General features: G+C 40.9%; 1 protein-coding gene across 1 annotated transcript in view; it reads left to right on the top strand.

The window, feature by feature from the left end:
- Positions 1–11,005, top strand: part of sdk2a (sidekick cell adhesion molecule 2a) — an 86,219-nt gene extending 75,214 nt beyond the window's left edge. Inside the window, exons 33-46 of the mRNA XM_062438241.1 lie at positions 350–420; positions 540–675; positions 906–962; positions 1,408–1,509; positions 1,641–1,756; positions 1,896–2,082; positions 3,532–3,669; positions 4,305–4,487; positions 4,593–4,718; positions 4,829–4,993; positions 5,091–5,231; positions 6,450–6,594; positions 9,084–9,213; positions 10,595–11,005. Of these exons, the coding sequence (XP_062294225.1) occupies positions 350–420; positions 540–675; positions 906–962; positions 1,408–1,509; positions 1,641–1,756; positions 1,896–2,082; positions 3,532–3,669; positions 4,305–4,487; positions 4,593–4,718; positions 4,829–4,993; positions 5,091–5,231; positions 6,450–6,594; positions 9,084–9,213; positions 10,595–11,005 (2,108 nt within the window). The remainder of the gene's footprint in view (positions 1–349; positions 421–539; positions 676–905; positions 963–1,407; positions 1,510–1,640; positions 1,757–1,895; positions 2,083–3,531; positions 3,670–4,304; positions 4,488–4,592; positions 4,719–4,828; positions 4,994–5,090; positions 5,232–6,449; positions 6,595–9,083; positions 9,214–10,594) is intronic.
- The last annotated feature ends 4,588 nt before the right edge of the window (positions 11,006–15,593 follow it).

The following is a 15,593-nucleotide window of genomic DNA, read 5'->3' as shown; positions in this document are numbered from 1 at the left end:
CACCATGTGCTTTCAAATATTTTTCTGATGATTTATAGACCAAACAATTAATCAATATATCAAGATAGAAGATAATTGGCATCCCCAGACCAAACATCTGGCCATGCAGGAGTCATTTTGTGCCGATTTTACTGTGGAGTTGTACTGTACACAGAGACTTTTGTAATTGTATGAACATGCCTTTATACCCGTATTTTGACTTTGGATTTTCACAGTGAATATTTTATGTCAACAGGCCTTGTGTTTACTCTCAAGCTGTTCCCCGCCAGACTGTTTGAATTATATATCACTCTCCTCTGCTGTGTTGGTTTGCAAACATCATTTTTTTTCTTATCTTCTTATCTTCTAGCCCCAGACAAAGCCCCAACAATTCTGTCTGTTACACCTCACACCACCACATCCGTACTAGTCCGCTGGCAGGTAGACTGTTGAACTACTTGGCATTGTGTTTGTGATGGGAATAATAATTCATAAAAGTGACATAAGTGAGATCGGTGTTGTTAAATATTGGGCATTAACCAAACTTCTCTTCCTCCTAGCCTCCATCTGAGGATCACATAAATGGAGTCCTCTTAGGGTTCAGGGTCAGGTACCGGGAATTACATTACGACCGGATACGCAGTTTCACTGTCCGCACAGTTAATAGTCCATCTGCCAACTGGGCTGATCTCACTGGTGAGTTTTTAGTCTTTACCTATCCACTATTTATGGTTATGTTCAGAGAGTAATGCTACCCTGAGTCTTAAATCGATCAATCCTTGTTTGTTTTTGCATCCAAGGTTTATTTTGATGATATCATCATAGGTCTGCAGTGTGTTTTGAAAAATAATAAGTCTGCTAATATTCCCACTCTTTCCTGAACTTGTGAACTTCACTTATTTTTCTGACTCTGCTTCAAACTCCAGCGCCTTACAGCGTCAGGAACTTGAGTGAATCCTCTCTCACCCAATATGAACTGGATAGTAAGTTTTAAATGTCTCTTTATGATTCTCTTCCATCCCTCTCCATCTGTTGACATACCATCTGATATATTTCATTCTCACAAAATATGCCATTTGTATGATAATTTACAACATGTGCACGTCAAGGCATCCTCCCACCCAGCTACATCTGCTGAGGGACCTCTGCAGATTCTTATGATGTATATATGACTTTAATCTCTCAAAGCCGCCCTGTCATTATTTCAGTGCGTTTTCTTTCTTTTTAATCACTGACAGATCTTCTTGGTGTCCTCACAACAACCCCATCTTTTCTCCAGTTTGCCATATAATTCCACCTCTCTGTCTTTTTGTTCATTTTGTGATGTCTTGCCACAAGCATCACTATGACAGTGTGTCTCTCTGGAGTAACTTATTTTTGCTCTTTTATCTTAACCGTTCTATTATAATGCTGCTATGCTCCTTGCAGATTTGAGTAAACACAAACGCTACGAGATCCGTCTCAGTGTGTACAACGCAGTGGGGGAGGGCCCTAGCAGTGCACCACAGGAGGTTTTTGTTGGAGAGGCCGGTATGTTTTTTTTTCACTTTGCAGCATGTGCTTTAGTCAACTTAGCTTTCATCTTTATATCTGAAATATTTATCAAGTTATGTGTAACATCAGAAAATGTGACTATTTTGATTTACATTTTGCCCCTTTAGTCCCAACAGCTCCACCCCAAAATGTGGTGATCCAGTCCTCAACAGCTACACAGTTGGATGTCACATGGGACCCTCCTCCTCTGGATGCTCAGAATGGGGACATACAGGGTTACAAGGTATCAATAACGTGTCTTTCTGTGTGTTACTACAAATAAGGCAAACTTACATCATACCTGTCTTAGTTTTATATTTTTATTGTGGGGGGGGAAAAAAGCTATGAATCCTGCATTCTGAACACTTTTATTCTGTTTATAGATCTATTTCTGGGAGTTTCAGCTCCAGAATGAGACGGAACGCTTGCGTACTCTGTTCCTGCCAGAGCTTGGGGTGAAGCTTAAAAACCTGACTGGTTATACCACCTACATGATCAGTCTAGCAGCCTTCAATGCTGCAGGGGATGGACCCCGCTCCCTGGCCACCAGAGGGCGCACTCAGCAAGCAGGTGAGTTACAGTAAATCCAGATGTGCATAGAGAGATTTTAGGGATTGTTAAAAAGGCAGGCGGCAGTAGACTTGAAACAAGGACCTCTGTCTGCTGTGTTATTCGAGGTTAACACCATGAAGCATTTCACAGCCGCAGTGTCTTTTTCTCATTATGCCTCCCTGCCTTTCTTCTGTCTCTATCTGTCACCTGCACGTTGATGCTCTTTCTCATTATTTAACCACATTGTTTGTGGTTTTTAAGTGCTTTCATTGAGTACTATCTCAAGGTTAGCCACACTCTTGATTTATAAAGGGTGCCTACAAAGGAACAGATGATGAGCGCTTTCATTTTGAGTCAGTCTTACACAAAACACTGCAAAGTCCAACTGAAGTACTACAGCTTTAAGACAAATATTGTAAAAACCCACTCTTCCTATTCACCAAGAAATAGATAACGTTCACTAAAGAGTTTAGTTTCCTCCTGTGAGATATAGCAAAAGAGATCTTAGTCTTCTTGGCACCTCCTCCAGGACAAGCCATGGGGGTGGAAGCCTAATGACAACAGAGGAGCAATGAATACAGAGTGCGGGGGACACATGTAGATTAGTTTTTTGGCCACAACTGCACAAAGACGTCTGTGTTTACCAGCTAGTGAGAGTCCCTCCTCTGCGGTTTCAGCACAAAAATGGTTTACAGTATACATTTCTTTTGTCTGTTCCGCCCCCTTGAAGGCTGTGACATTGGTGAGGGGTACAAAGTGCTGAGAACCTAAAAACACAGGCAGGAATTTTGGCTCTCTGCACCACAGGGTACTGGGAAGAGAGCCAACACAAGCTTTTGTGAATTTTATGCAGAATTGTGGCTAAATCCCAACACTTAGCTGGATCTGGGTTGGGTCAGCAGGCAGAGTTCTCACAGCTCTTGTTCAAGGTCACAGAAAGATTTTGTGCACTCTTCTACTTCCAGTTTCCTTTTTAGAGATGCATTTGCTTAAACAGTCATACTGGGGTTTTTTTTCTTTTCTTTTTTTTATTGATTGGAGCTGTATACCATGGTCTTACAGATTTCATTTGAGCCTGGATAAAAACATTGTATTCTTCCTACTCTGATAATGAACAATGAAACCTCTGGGATTTTTAATCTCCCAGTATGCCTGTTTCATGTCATCTATAATAAGGTGATTTTACATGAATATATCAAACTGCTTGCTTTAGCTATGAGCACTACCTTTGTATGTCTCTCTGCTACAATGCTATTTTAGTTGTAACACTTTGACAATGTGCTAAATTAGTACAACATTTTACAAAGTTAGATGTCAAGAAATAAATATTGTGTGTGTGTGTGTGTGTGTGTGTGTGTGTGTGTGTGTGTGTGTGTGTGTGTGTGTGTGTGTGTGTGTGTGTGTGTGTGTACTTTAGAATGGTTTAACACTTTATTTATCCCTCTTTTACCCTTTCTCCAACAAAAGCGCCCAGTGCTCCCACCTTCATCCACTTCAGTGAGCTGACCACCACTTCGGTCAACGTGTCCTGGGGAGAGCCCAAGCAGGCCAATGGCATCATTGAGGGCTACCGCCTGGTTTATGAGCCCTGCACTCCCGTCGATGGTGAGAAACTCTGCCTTGAGCCTAATAACTCTGCCGTGTCTTGACATTCCTCAGCTGGCTTTCTCAGACAGCAATTTACAACCTCTTGCCTAGTTACCATATTCTTTTTAACTCATGCTGCTTAAGCTTATACTACTAATATTTTACAGATGTGAATAGAACCTGCAGCAACATATATCGTATAGCTGATAAAATATGCTGGAATGCTTTAGTAAAACTTTGCACAGCTCCCGCTCTCACTGAGAGAAGAATGGCTAATAGCGGGCTAAGTGTGGTTGACTGGACCTGATTGTCAAGTAATTGGGAACAGAGGTGGAATGCTGAGCTGAGACTGCTGTGGTCCCTCAGCTATCCACTAATGGATTCAGAGTAAAGCCAAACAGAGCAGCAAAGACAGGGAATATCAGTTGGTCTATTATAAAACATGACCTGGTGTCTTTCCCTATCTGGATATCTAGTAATATGCTGGAATAATAGACCTTTTCTGTTATAGATGCAAAGTTTTGTCTGTCTCGTTATCTAACTCTGGTTGTGAATCTGTGTATGTGCCTCTATGTTTCTGTTCATTTGTACAAAGCTTGGCTATGTGTCGCTTGTAGAAAACAGCATCTAGAGTCTTAGTATTTCCTGTACAGACTCCTCTCCTCGCACTCCAGGTGTCAGTAAGATAGTGACAGTAGATGTGAAGGGCAGCGCTCCCCTATGGATGAAGATTAAAGACCTGGCTGACGGTGTCACCTATAACTACCGCATTCGGGCCAAAACACTCACTTATGGCCCTGAGGTGGAGGCCAATATTACCACTGGACCTGGGGAAGGTGGGCCTCTCCTTTAAAGTTGTTCATTTCAATGATATAACACTTGGACTGAGAGAACTTCTCTGACAGAAGTTTCTTACTATCAACTTTTATTGTCTTCCAAAGGAGCCCCAGGTCCTCCTGGAGAACCCTTTATTTCTCGCTATGGCGCTGCCCTCACGCTGCACTGGACCAATGGTGATCAAGGCCGTGCACCCATCACACGATACGTCATTGAGGCCAGACCCTCTGGTGAGCTAAAGACATGAACCATTCTTGGGTTCCAATAACTTAACCGACAGCTTCCTATATGATAACAGCTGTGAATAATATATTTACAATTTTTATTATATTGCCTTAAGATGAAGGATTGTGGGATATCCTGATCAAAGACATTCCTAAAGAAGTGACATCTTACACACTTAACCTGGACATGCTACGAGAAGGGGTCACCTACGACTTTCGAGTAATTGCAGTCAACGACTATGGATACGGGTCTCCCAGTGCCCCCTCCCCTTCAATATCAGGTTGACTATACTTTAAAATGAAAAGTTAATGCATCATTGTGTTAACTCTACTATACATGTTTTGTTCAGGTATTAACATGTTATCTGCTGTGTTCAGCCCAGAAAGTGTCACCGTTCTATGAAGAGTGGTGGTTCCTGGTGGTGATCGCTCTAGTGGGCCTCATCTTCATCCTTCTCCTCGTTTTCATCCTCATCATCCGAGGCCAGAGTAAAAAATACACCAAAAAAGCAGATTCAGGTAGGAGAGAGGACCATCTTCGAAACCCACTGCTAATGTCTCAGTTTTTCCGTTTGTTTCTGCAACTTTGGCTATCGACTAGAATTTGTCTTCCTCTGGGACAGCTCTGCTGAGAATTGCATTTTAATGATTGCACATTCAAAGTCTATTTTGTAAAAGAAAGTGTGTAAAGGCTCGGACAATTAGGCAGATTTACTACATTTCCTTACATTGTTTGTCTTACAGGGGAAAGATGAGAGTAAAGGTTGCCGAAAAAGCTGAAACAGGAAGATGAATAAACATTATTGTTCATGTTAAACTGCAGTGAGGATCAATAATGGGATTAATGACTTGGCAGTGGTTTAATGCTCAGATCATTAGTCAAGCTGAGAGTAATTATATAACTACACCACAAGTGGCTCTCTTACCACTGTATCAAGATGCCAATTTGGGATAAATGTGAATTATCCCAGGTGACACTACTACTCCTAGAAATTCTTTGTCACGTTTGTGTCTTCAGAAGCAAAAACATGAGGCTGGGGAAGTTAATCAATATTAGTTAGCTTACTGTTAAATGCCTCACATTGTGGTTGGTTGGCAAGTAATCACAATGGTGACATTTACTGTATTGATAATTATTTAGACATGGTATTGTCACCCAGTAGTAGCTATTAGTAAAAATTAACACAGTTGTGAGAAGGGAAGGAGATTGGAGGAAAGTGAAGGGTCAAGTGAAGCACTCTTGAAGTCTTGTACTTAGTCAGCATTCAAAGCATCATGCTAGGGTTGCCAGGTTCAGAATAGACCAATACAGATGAGGCCTGTGGTTGTGTGGGGACACAAAGAGAGCTTCTTAGCCCCTCTCAACCCCCCTTCACTTTTCCCAGCCACAAGGTTGAACTGTCCTTCTGCTGGCTGTTTGTTTTACCAGGGGCCAGTGCTCGACTGTGGGCCTGCCTGACTGATTCATGATGATGATCTACAGATGTAGTCAAAAAGCAGACAGATGTACATTTTGGAGGATGTAATTAATAAGATCCCTGTATATAAACCTTTTAAACAAGCACCCTCAGGGGATGTAATCTTTAACATAAATTCAAGCCTTTCACTTGAGGTTTATTGTGTTTACTGTGTGTAACTAATCCTAACTCTGACATTAATTGTAGATTTGATTGAGGATTATAAATCACTTATTTCATTCCACAACCCACACAGTGTCGTCCTCATACCCCTGTCCAGGCAACCACTCCAACTGCACAGCGCTGCCTCTGACCCACGGAGAGATGGTGCGCCTGGACGAGGGACGCTTCCCAGCCCTGGAGCTTAACAACAGACGCCTCTCCGTGAAAAACTCCTTTTGCCGCAAGAACGGCATCTACACACGGTCAGTCACCATTATTGGAAAGTCATACAGCGACCGCCAGCCATGATGTCCAACCGATCACTGCGTTCATTTCCTGCACGCAGTACTGAAGATCGCCACACCAACTCTCAAATGAATTGTTGTCTCAGTTTTGTCTGAGTTTCCTTTTCCAATTCAGTGTCTTACTTATGATACTGACAGGAATTAATTATGTGGTGTTATGTGTACCCCTCTTCCCTCACAATAGTCTGTCAGTCTTGATAGAGCAAACCGAGCCTTGAGGAACCTAGCTGATGATTTGAACCTCCTTCCGTTTCCCTCGTTGATATTCAGTGTTTGTATGTAGCAACAATTTATATAAGGGGACATCACAATGACAGCTTATTAACATTCATGAGCTTTTGTATGTGCTCTTTGTCTGTCCATCACAGCTACAGACAAAGGGTGCTTTTCGGTCAGAGCAGGCTATTTTCCTTTGGCCTTCAGCCCAGAATTTCTCTCGAATGCAGTGCTGATAGAACAATCTCAACATCAACTACAACGTCGTCAGTATTAGAACATGTCATTCTAGCCTTCAGCAGGACTTTGGCAGACAGGCTCTTTGGTCATGTTTAGGTAAACATTAGATTAGAGGAGTTTCGCAATCTCTTTGGCATGAGATGCACAGGAAATACCTTGTGTAAAGACATGGGTCACACATGGCGTCTAGAATGATGGTCACATGGATGTGTTGGGGGATGGGTGTTCAGAGTCTCATTCGTGTCACAGCAAAAGGAAGAAAACAAAAGAAAGAAAAGATATTGATTTTGCATATTGGTGCCACATTATGGCGGAATATGCAAGAAAGGGTGCATTGAGGGCAGGGAAATGTGGGCTGTTTTCTCCTTGACCAAGGAAGCCAAGAAAGGGATCAAAGTGTCTTGAGTTGCTCCCTTTCTTTGAAGCGCTCCAATCTGGTACAGTACACTTTGCTAATGATCTGTGGACTAAGGAGGAAGAGTGGGAGGCCCCCCTATGGGATATTTGAAAGGGCAAGGGAAGAGGGATGAATTAGACAGATAAGGCAAGGGGAATATATAGTCCTCCTAAATAATTCAGAGCTCACTGGCAGTATTTGGGAGTGTGATCGGTAGCAGAATCCACTGCCCCTCCCCTACGCTCACGTGGTCTCATCTGTTTAATGTCTGACTCAACCTTGTCTGAATTCTAAGTAGATCTTTTTTTTTTGTTCACAGTCCGCCCCCTCACGTCATCCCCTTTAACCCAGATGAGATGTCCCTTTGTTGTGTCAACTTTTTCACGGCCGTTGACATGTTGTGTCTTCTAAGCTTCCTGGCATTCCCAGTGACTTAGCTCCCGCATATTATCTCAGTACATATTATTTTTTATTTGAGAGGTCGTCAAGGTTTTCTGCTTCATGCGTTAATATTACACTTGACATCACAGCATTTTATGCTTGTCTTCTCTGCCCCCGCATACACCATTTTCCATTTCAGATCACTTAGACATTTACTTTAATGCCATTCCTACTTTATGCAATTCTTTAGTATTTTTTTTCCGAAACTAACTGAGTAAACTCTTTCCTTAATACCGTGTTAGCCTGAGTTCCATACTGAGCCCACCGATGTAGCTCAGTGATGCCCATCCGATTCAATCTCAGCAGACCTTGAACGCAGCAGCAGTCATTACTGCGAAAGAAGGAAAATAATTGTCTGCACAGATATTTCTCTTTGCTTCATTTTATGAACGTAATGACTGGAACAAAAAGAAGGGAAGGGTCTTTTTACTTGACCTGCACTCATAAAAGAACTTTACAGTACTTTGCTGAGCTCATGGCCATGCTTAGTTACACGGCTTTTCCGCAGGAGGTCTAAATCTCTAATTGACTCAGTCTGGACAGTCATTCAGCTCTAATCAGTACAAAGAATCTTTTCATGAACATGCTCATATGTTCTTTGTACAGGATCCTGTTTGCGCATCTTGTGACATTTGAGGTGAGAGCTGAATTCATGCAGAACTCAGCCCCTGCCGATGTTCCAGCAGTCACTTTGCAAAGATCAGAAGGAAATACTTAAAAAATAAGTCAATTTACAGACTATATTCTGCTATTTGCATCATTGGCTTTCAGAAATGCACAAATAATACATTCAGTACTGTTCAGTCTAAAGTAAATTATTTCATTTTCATAACCAGTGAATCTGTGTATGCTGATCCTACTGTGGAATATGAAGCTTTTTCATTTTTAGAACTATTTTGGAGCCTTTCATCACTCATCTGAGCGGTGTCAGTCATAGGTATGAAAGGGCTTTTTATGTTTACTCAAACATGTTCTCAAAGAAGTGAGCGCTCTAGAAAATGTGTTTGAGTCTCCCAAAGGGAAAGATGATGACGATGATGAAATAAAACTCTTTTCTTACATTACCATGAACTGTCTCTGTCTCTTGCTCTCTGTTGTCCATTCTCACTCACACATTTTCTCGTTCTTTCTCCTCTTTTCTCCATCTGCCCAGGTCACCGCCAAGACCCAGTCCTGGAAGTCTCCACTACTCAGATGAGGATGTCAGCACTAAGTATAATGACCTGATACCTGCAGAGAGCAGCAGTCTGACTGAAAAACCCTCTGAGATATCAGACTCTCAGGTAAGCAGTGACCCTGGCTTGCAGCCTATGTCCACTTTGTGTCTGGAATAGGCAATGAATTTAGATTAAAAAGTAAATTCAACTGTTTGAGTTTCTCCAAGTGACAAAATCTTCTAAGTAAAGTCATAACCTTTCCAAACTTCAAAGTACTTTTCATCTTTCACTTTATTTGACTCTTGTCACATTTACAACATATCCTCTTGATAACCTCTATGTTTTGCCTCATAGTCAATGTTTTGCTACATGCAAAGACTAAATAACTATCTAATTATGATTTTCTGAGAATACATTTAATGACAGTCAGTGAGACAAGCTGTCTCAAGTGGACCAACTTGAATTAAAATATCCTGTGTTTGGAGGTTTAATACTGATGTATCCCATGGGAAGGAAGTTTAGGAATGATTCTCATGTCTTGAGTGTCTCGGAATATTTTCACTACTAATTCATTTCCCTCAGACAGGAAATGTTGTGTTAATATGGGCTGCCGGGTTCTATAGCTATTTGTGTTATTATCAGAGCAGCTTGCTGTATGTGTGATTGTTTGTGTGCAGAATAGGGAGGTCCAGCGAAGAGACAGGGAGGTTAAAAGTGATGAAGGATGATGGTTGCAAAAAGCATAAAAACTGTTTGTAGCAGACGATGAACATCTGTCCTCCCACACCACAGCAGGTCTTCCTGGCCAATTTATCTGGTACCTGCACAGTCAAAACATTGTTCAACCCAATTTGAACAAACGGTTCTCTCCCGGGAGACACAAACTGGTGTTATTCTTTTCCTCTGCAGAGCCTCCCGCTGTTTACCTGCCACTTGTACAAATAAATGTTGCTTCGACATCTGTTAAGCTGTAGTGCCTCAACAGGGTAGTAGATGGGCAGGCACTTGTCGGCCACACAAATGTGCAAAGAGCATAATGTTTTCTTTGAGAGTAATTAACTGTTTGTGTTTCTCGGCCAGAACAGTGTGCTGGGACACAATGAGTTGACAAGATTAAACATTTATAACTTACAAGACTGATGGCTTACCACAAGCAATTCAATCCTGTAAACACTGCCTTTGTCCAATTCTAGGACACTCTTGTGTACAATTATCACATCTGTGCTCCACTGAGCTATGGGTGAGCTCCTATGTGTGAAAAATGCCAAATAGAAGTGATTTTTTCCCCCGTAGAATTGCACATGGTTTAGTAGATTTCCAGTTGTCTCTCAGTACATATTTCCTGCTGTGTTATAACTCAGTATCGTTCAATTAGAATTAGTCTTTGAGATTTGAGAGCATAAAAATGTAGCTGTTATTATTCTCTGTAGTAAATGTCTTAAATGTATGTGTTTGCTTTTCACTGCACTCACTACTTTTATAACTATAAGTGTCTTCTTACTCACAGGGCAGCGACAGCGAATATGAGATGGATCAAAGCAGGCAGAAGACCCACTCTTTTGTCAACCACTACATCAGCGATCCCACCTACTACAACTCCTGGCGGCGGCAGCAGAAGGGCGTCTCTCGTCCACCAGCATACGGCTACTCCCAGCCCGAGCCCCTTGTGGAACAGGAGTCACGGCAGCACCCACCACCCGTGCCCCCTCTGCCCCCTCTCCTCCCTCAGAGTGCCCCATCCCCACAGCCCCAGTGCCAGGGCCAGAGCACTCTGTTCAGGCCTAAGGGAAGCCGGACTCCCACGCCCTCCCTGCTGTCCTCCGAACCCCCGAGCCAGCACAGCACCCTCTACCGGCCCCCCAGCAGCCTGGGCTGTGCCGCTCAGGCACCTACCGCGGGCTTCTCCTCTTTCGTTTGACACACAGCTCTCCTTCCAATAACAACAGGACCCTGAGGACGAGTCTTTGAGTTTGTTGTTGTTGGTTTATTTGTATTTTGCTCTTCTTTTTTTTCTTTTCTTTTTTTTTCTGTCTTACTGACAGAGTTGTTGCTCAATATTAAGCATTGAAGGCATCGTGAATAGCGCTTTCTCCTCTGTGAAGAGTGTGTGTGTATGACTGTGTGTGCTGCGAGTATGGTTGATTAATCCATGTGATATGTACTCTATGAAAAAGACAATCATTTGAAAGTTTTTATGCGTTGCTTGAGTAAATTTATTTGACGGAACGACCATATAAACAAGGGAGAACAGAACCTGAGGTTCTGAAAAAAGAAATCCTTGTTTTAAAAAAAACCACTGTATTATTGTTTAATATGAGAGCTTTATGGGAAAACAACCACCTTAGAACCATATAGAGTATGGACCACTTGGCTTGCTGATATTGGACAGTGGAAAAAGCAACTCTAATGGAGAAATGTGATGTTTGAAAAAAGGACAAACTGATAAGAAATGGACTCTTGACCTAGAGGGAGGCACTAGTGGTCACCGTGGCCCGAGCTGCCTTTGACTTTCTCACTCTGCCTAATCATTGTTGGAACTGCATTATGTGTTTACTATATGTGCTTGTCTCATATTGTTTACCAGATATTTATATCAATCAGCTTAAAGCTCAACATTTTCCGAACATCACTAGTGACAATGTTATGAATCACATTAAAGCATTGTGGCACCTTTATAGTAGTCTGGGGAATGTGTTGATTGTGTGCTGGTACAGTAGATATACAAGCTAAGACAGCTTTTTATAATGTGCATCCATTTGCTTTTATGTTATCCACAGAACACAATTTAGGACCAAAAGCACAAATCTTATTGGTTCAACTAATACCCTCACAGCTGTATCAAACATAATGCTTGCATTGGCTGTCAAAGAACTTCAAGATTAACTCACTTTGATTAGCTTGATTAGTCATTAAGGACATTAGTAAAATGCTGATTACAAACAACACGAAAGCTATCTTTTTCAAGAATGCTAAATATTTTTTAAGAATGTGACAACATTACTGGAAAGATTACATGTAATTGTTCACTTATTTTTTAATAACAAAGCTGATATGTATTTTACAAACTGAAGTAGAAGTCAGCTTAACTGTGAATATTTGCTTATTTCACAAGCTTTATTTAATGATGGACATCAACAGGACGCAGGAGTTGTGCGTGAAGTGCATCACCAAGGACTGTCATGTAAGATTATATGTGTTCAACATGATATAGTGCAGTAAAACTGTTGTGTTACAGTGTAACATGGCACTGATATGATGACTGGAAACATGTTTCATGCTCACAATGCATACGTAAACATATGTTATGAGATGTTTTCTACAACACTTTTGGACATGTTGTTTCTTTACAAAAGTTGAATGGGGCATTGCTGTGCTGGATTTGGATCCATAGTGTATAAACTTAGACAGTCTGTCATTGAGCTCCAAAATAACATTTGTCAAATTTCCAATGTGAACATCACTGTATACATCATGAAGGAAACATTATGGACCTATTCATGATAGCTCTCTAAAATAAATTATTCTATTTTGTAATGTTTTTTCTCCATGCCTCATCTGAATATACTGGGGTATTATACAGAACAATACATAAAGGGAAGTAAGGCAGTGGATATATACTGTAATTTGAACATAACATGAGATCTTTATCAAGCTTTGAAACAGTGCCATACGTGTACATTTTTTAAAGAAACCATGTCAGAGAGAGCGTGCAGACAACTATTTTACATAGACAAACCTAAATAGACCTTTTAGCATGGTCTGGAAGACAAAGTGATTATAGATGACACTTGATCCTTCGGTGTAAAAAATGACCTGATTCTCTCAGCCACAACAGAGACATAATTGGGATGCATAAGAGCATGAGTTACAGGCTAGAAAATGAAGAAGAACCTGATCTGGTGCAAGCATGCTGAAAAGCTGGGGGAGGATGGGGGAATGTGCCTAGCTAATCTCCTTATTTCAGGCCAGAAAACATTGATCTTAAGAAAAGCAAAATGGGGGAGGAACAGAGGGATCACGCTGGAAGGTTTTAAGGAAAAAGGAGAAAGTCAAGTCAAGGGTATAGTTTTTACTGGAACGTCTTTATTTGTCTTCAATAAAATCTCAAAGAAATATTTTTAACTTGGCAGAATAAATCACAGGGATAGAGTATGAAATATACTTGGTGCTTCAACCAAAAAACTAAACTAAATTAATGTTCAGTTTTAAAATCTTAATATCTCATATTGCTTTATACATTTCAAAATTGTATTTCACACTAAACTTTACCATAACTATTGTTCATATTCTGCCTTTTGATGGCAAAAAAAAAACATGCTGGGCATCTGTTCACTCGAATCCACTCTCACATATAAAGACGGAAAGACATAGCTTCACATCAACAAATCTGTTACATTTCAGTTCAGTATCTTCTTATGGGACTGACTTACACAGAGCGTGTCCTCATTCTGACTGCGTGTTGGAGTTTATCAGAGCACGTTTGCGAAACAGCTAACTCATATTGACTGATGTCTCTAAAATTAGGACAAAATCACAATGTGTGATACAGTAAGGAAAACTGGAAGTTACAGCTTTTAAAAGGTTTTAATGAACACAGAATTTTGTCACAACGTAGAAGTCTAGTGGTTTATCATATTATTATATGTTTATCTTCACAGATACAGCAAAATCACATGGCAATCGCCATTAGTTAGTTAATCTATCCTGGCTTGAGTTCTACAAATGAAAAGGAGTTCACCAAAATCTGAAATATTCAATGAAATGAACATTATATATTGTAACCCCAGCTCTGCAAAGCACCATGCTGAAATGTGCACGTACTTGCTCAGCCATTTTGGACTCTTTGAACATCCCATTGACACTGCACTGCATGTCTGCACAACCCAGCCAAGCATCGACAAGTGAAGGATTTGTGGACCAGCATGGCTAAAAGGTTAAAGGGTACTTATGTGCAAAACAAGTGAATGAATGAGAACCAGTACTAGTCACACAGGAGTGGACCTTCATTTCATGCAGGACCCCTCTGCACTATCAATGAAAGTCTGAAACTGTTTATTCACACAGTTTCGTCCTTGATCTGCCGGCCTCACAGCAACAGCCAAGCTGCAGGGATACACAACACCTGACTGCTAACTCTGTAAAGTTAAAGCATTGGCAAATCCTCCAGTGTGACAGTTCTGGAAGGTTAAATGGGCCCCAATCTGCCCAATCTGAGAGTAACGTCAGCATCTGAGCCCCTGAGCACAACGTAGGTAGTGAAACAAGGAGAAGTCAGACAGCTTTTCCTACAGGTCCAAAGTGCCAGAACTAAGATTTGAGAACAAAAACACATGAAGTAATTCTAGGATCAAGACACTGTCACAAAAATATCTTCTACTGATGTACCACTGAACAGAGCTGTCAAAGATGCCAAGACAGATACACAGATACAAACCTGCAGCACTCTCTCACTCAGTGGAAGAAAAAATACCATCTGATTGTATATAAAATGTATTGCATCTGAAACATTATACATTTAAAGGAAGTCATATTTTCACACCAGTGAGTATGTACATTCTTTCATTACAGAACTGAGCACTCAGTGCAGGAAATATGTGCCGATTGAGCACAACAGGAAAAAAAGAATCTGATAAATGACCAGCTGCATTTAAATGCTAGTTAATTCATTTTAAGTGAATGCCAGCAATTTTAGAGAGTAGTAGTTGAAATGATGAGGTAGTTCCTCTATGACAAAAAACTCCTAAACTCTCTAATGCAGCTTTTCTGGACAAAAGGCCACTGCAGTCAAATTCTCATCATAAAGAGCCCTGCTCTTCCATCAGCTGGGACAGACCGTACTGGGAACATAGCCAACGGCAGGAAATAGCTCTTGAATGTGTGTGGTGGACATTCACTCCATGTAGCTCACTACATCACTACAAAGAACAGAGATTTTACAGAATAGCTTGGATAGATATTCTTGTGGGACTGGTTCTACAATAGGGGAAGTAAAAAGAGAAAAGTGAATAGTCATTCTATCAAGGAACTGGAGGCAATTGACATTTGTCCTTTGATAATTATCAACCATTCACACATTCCGTTCTCTTGAGCTCAAGGTGAGCATGCACAGCCTTGGGGGAGTATCCCAGCTTCCTCCCACTCATTTCCGCTCCAAAACTTCCTCCTTTCAAAAAGGCACTAATGGTCAGTTGGCAGAGGGCATGTGAGCAACCTGGAATACACAAGGTCAAACAAATGGGTCAGTTACTCAATAAAGTCTTCAGTTAATAATGCCAGACAGTGAGAATTCCATGAAAGCTTTATCTTTCAAAGTGGAATAAATTTGACTGAAGTTTGTAGGTTGTGTGACTTTCAAAGAAAAAAGAAGCCAGAAGGAGATGACTCACCTTGAAGCTATTTTTAAACTTCATAGTTTACTTACTTACTTTAAATAAATGAAATTCATACTGTATTTATATGATATCTTGCTTTGCTTTGATCAAATTGTCCAAGGCTTAACTCCCACC

This window comes from Scomber scombrus, chromosome 18 (genome assembly GCF_963691925.1).
Source record: "Scomber scombrus chromosome 18, fScoSco1.1, whole genome shotgun sequence".
Classification (NCBI taxonomy): domain Eukaryota; kingdom Metazoa; phylum Chordata; class Actinopteri; order Scombriformes; family Scombridae; genus Scomber; species Scomber scombrus.
The sequence above is the reverse complement of the archived record's forward strand: the minus strand, read 5'-3'. Positions and strand labels throughout refer to the sequence as shown.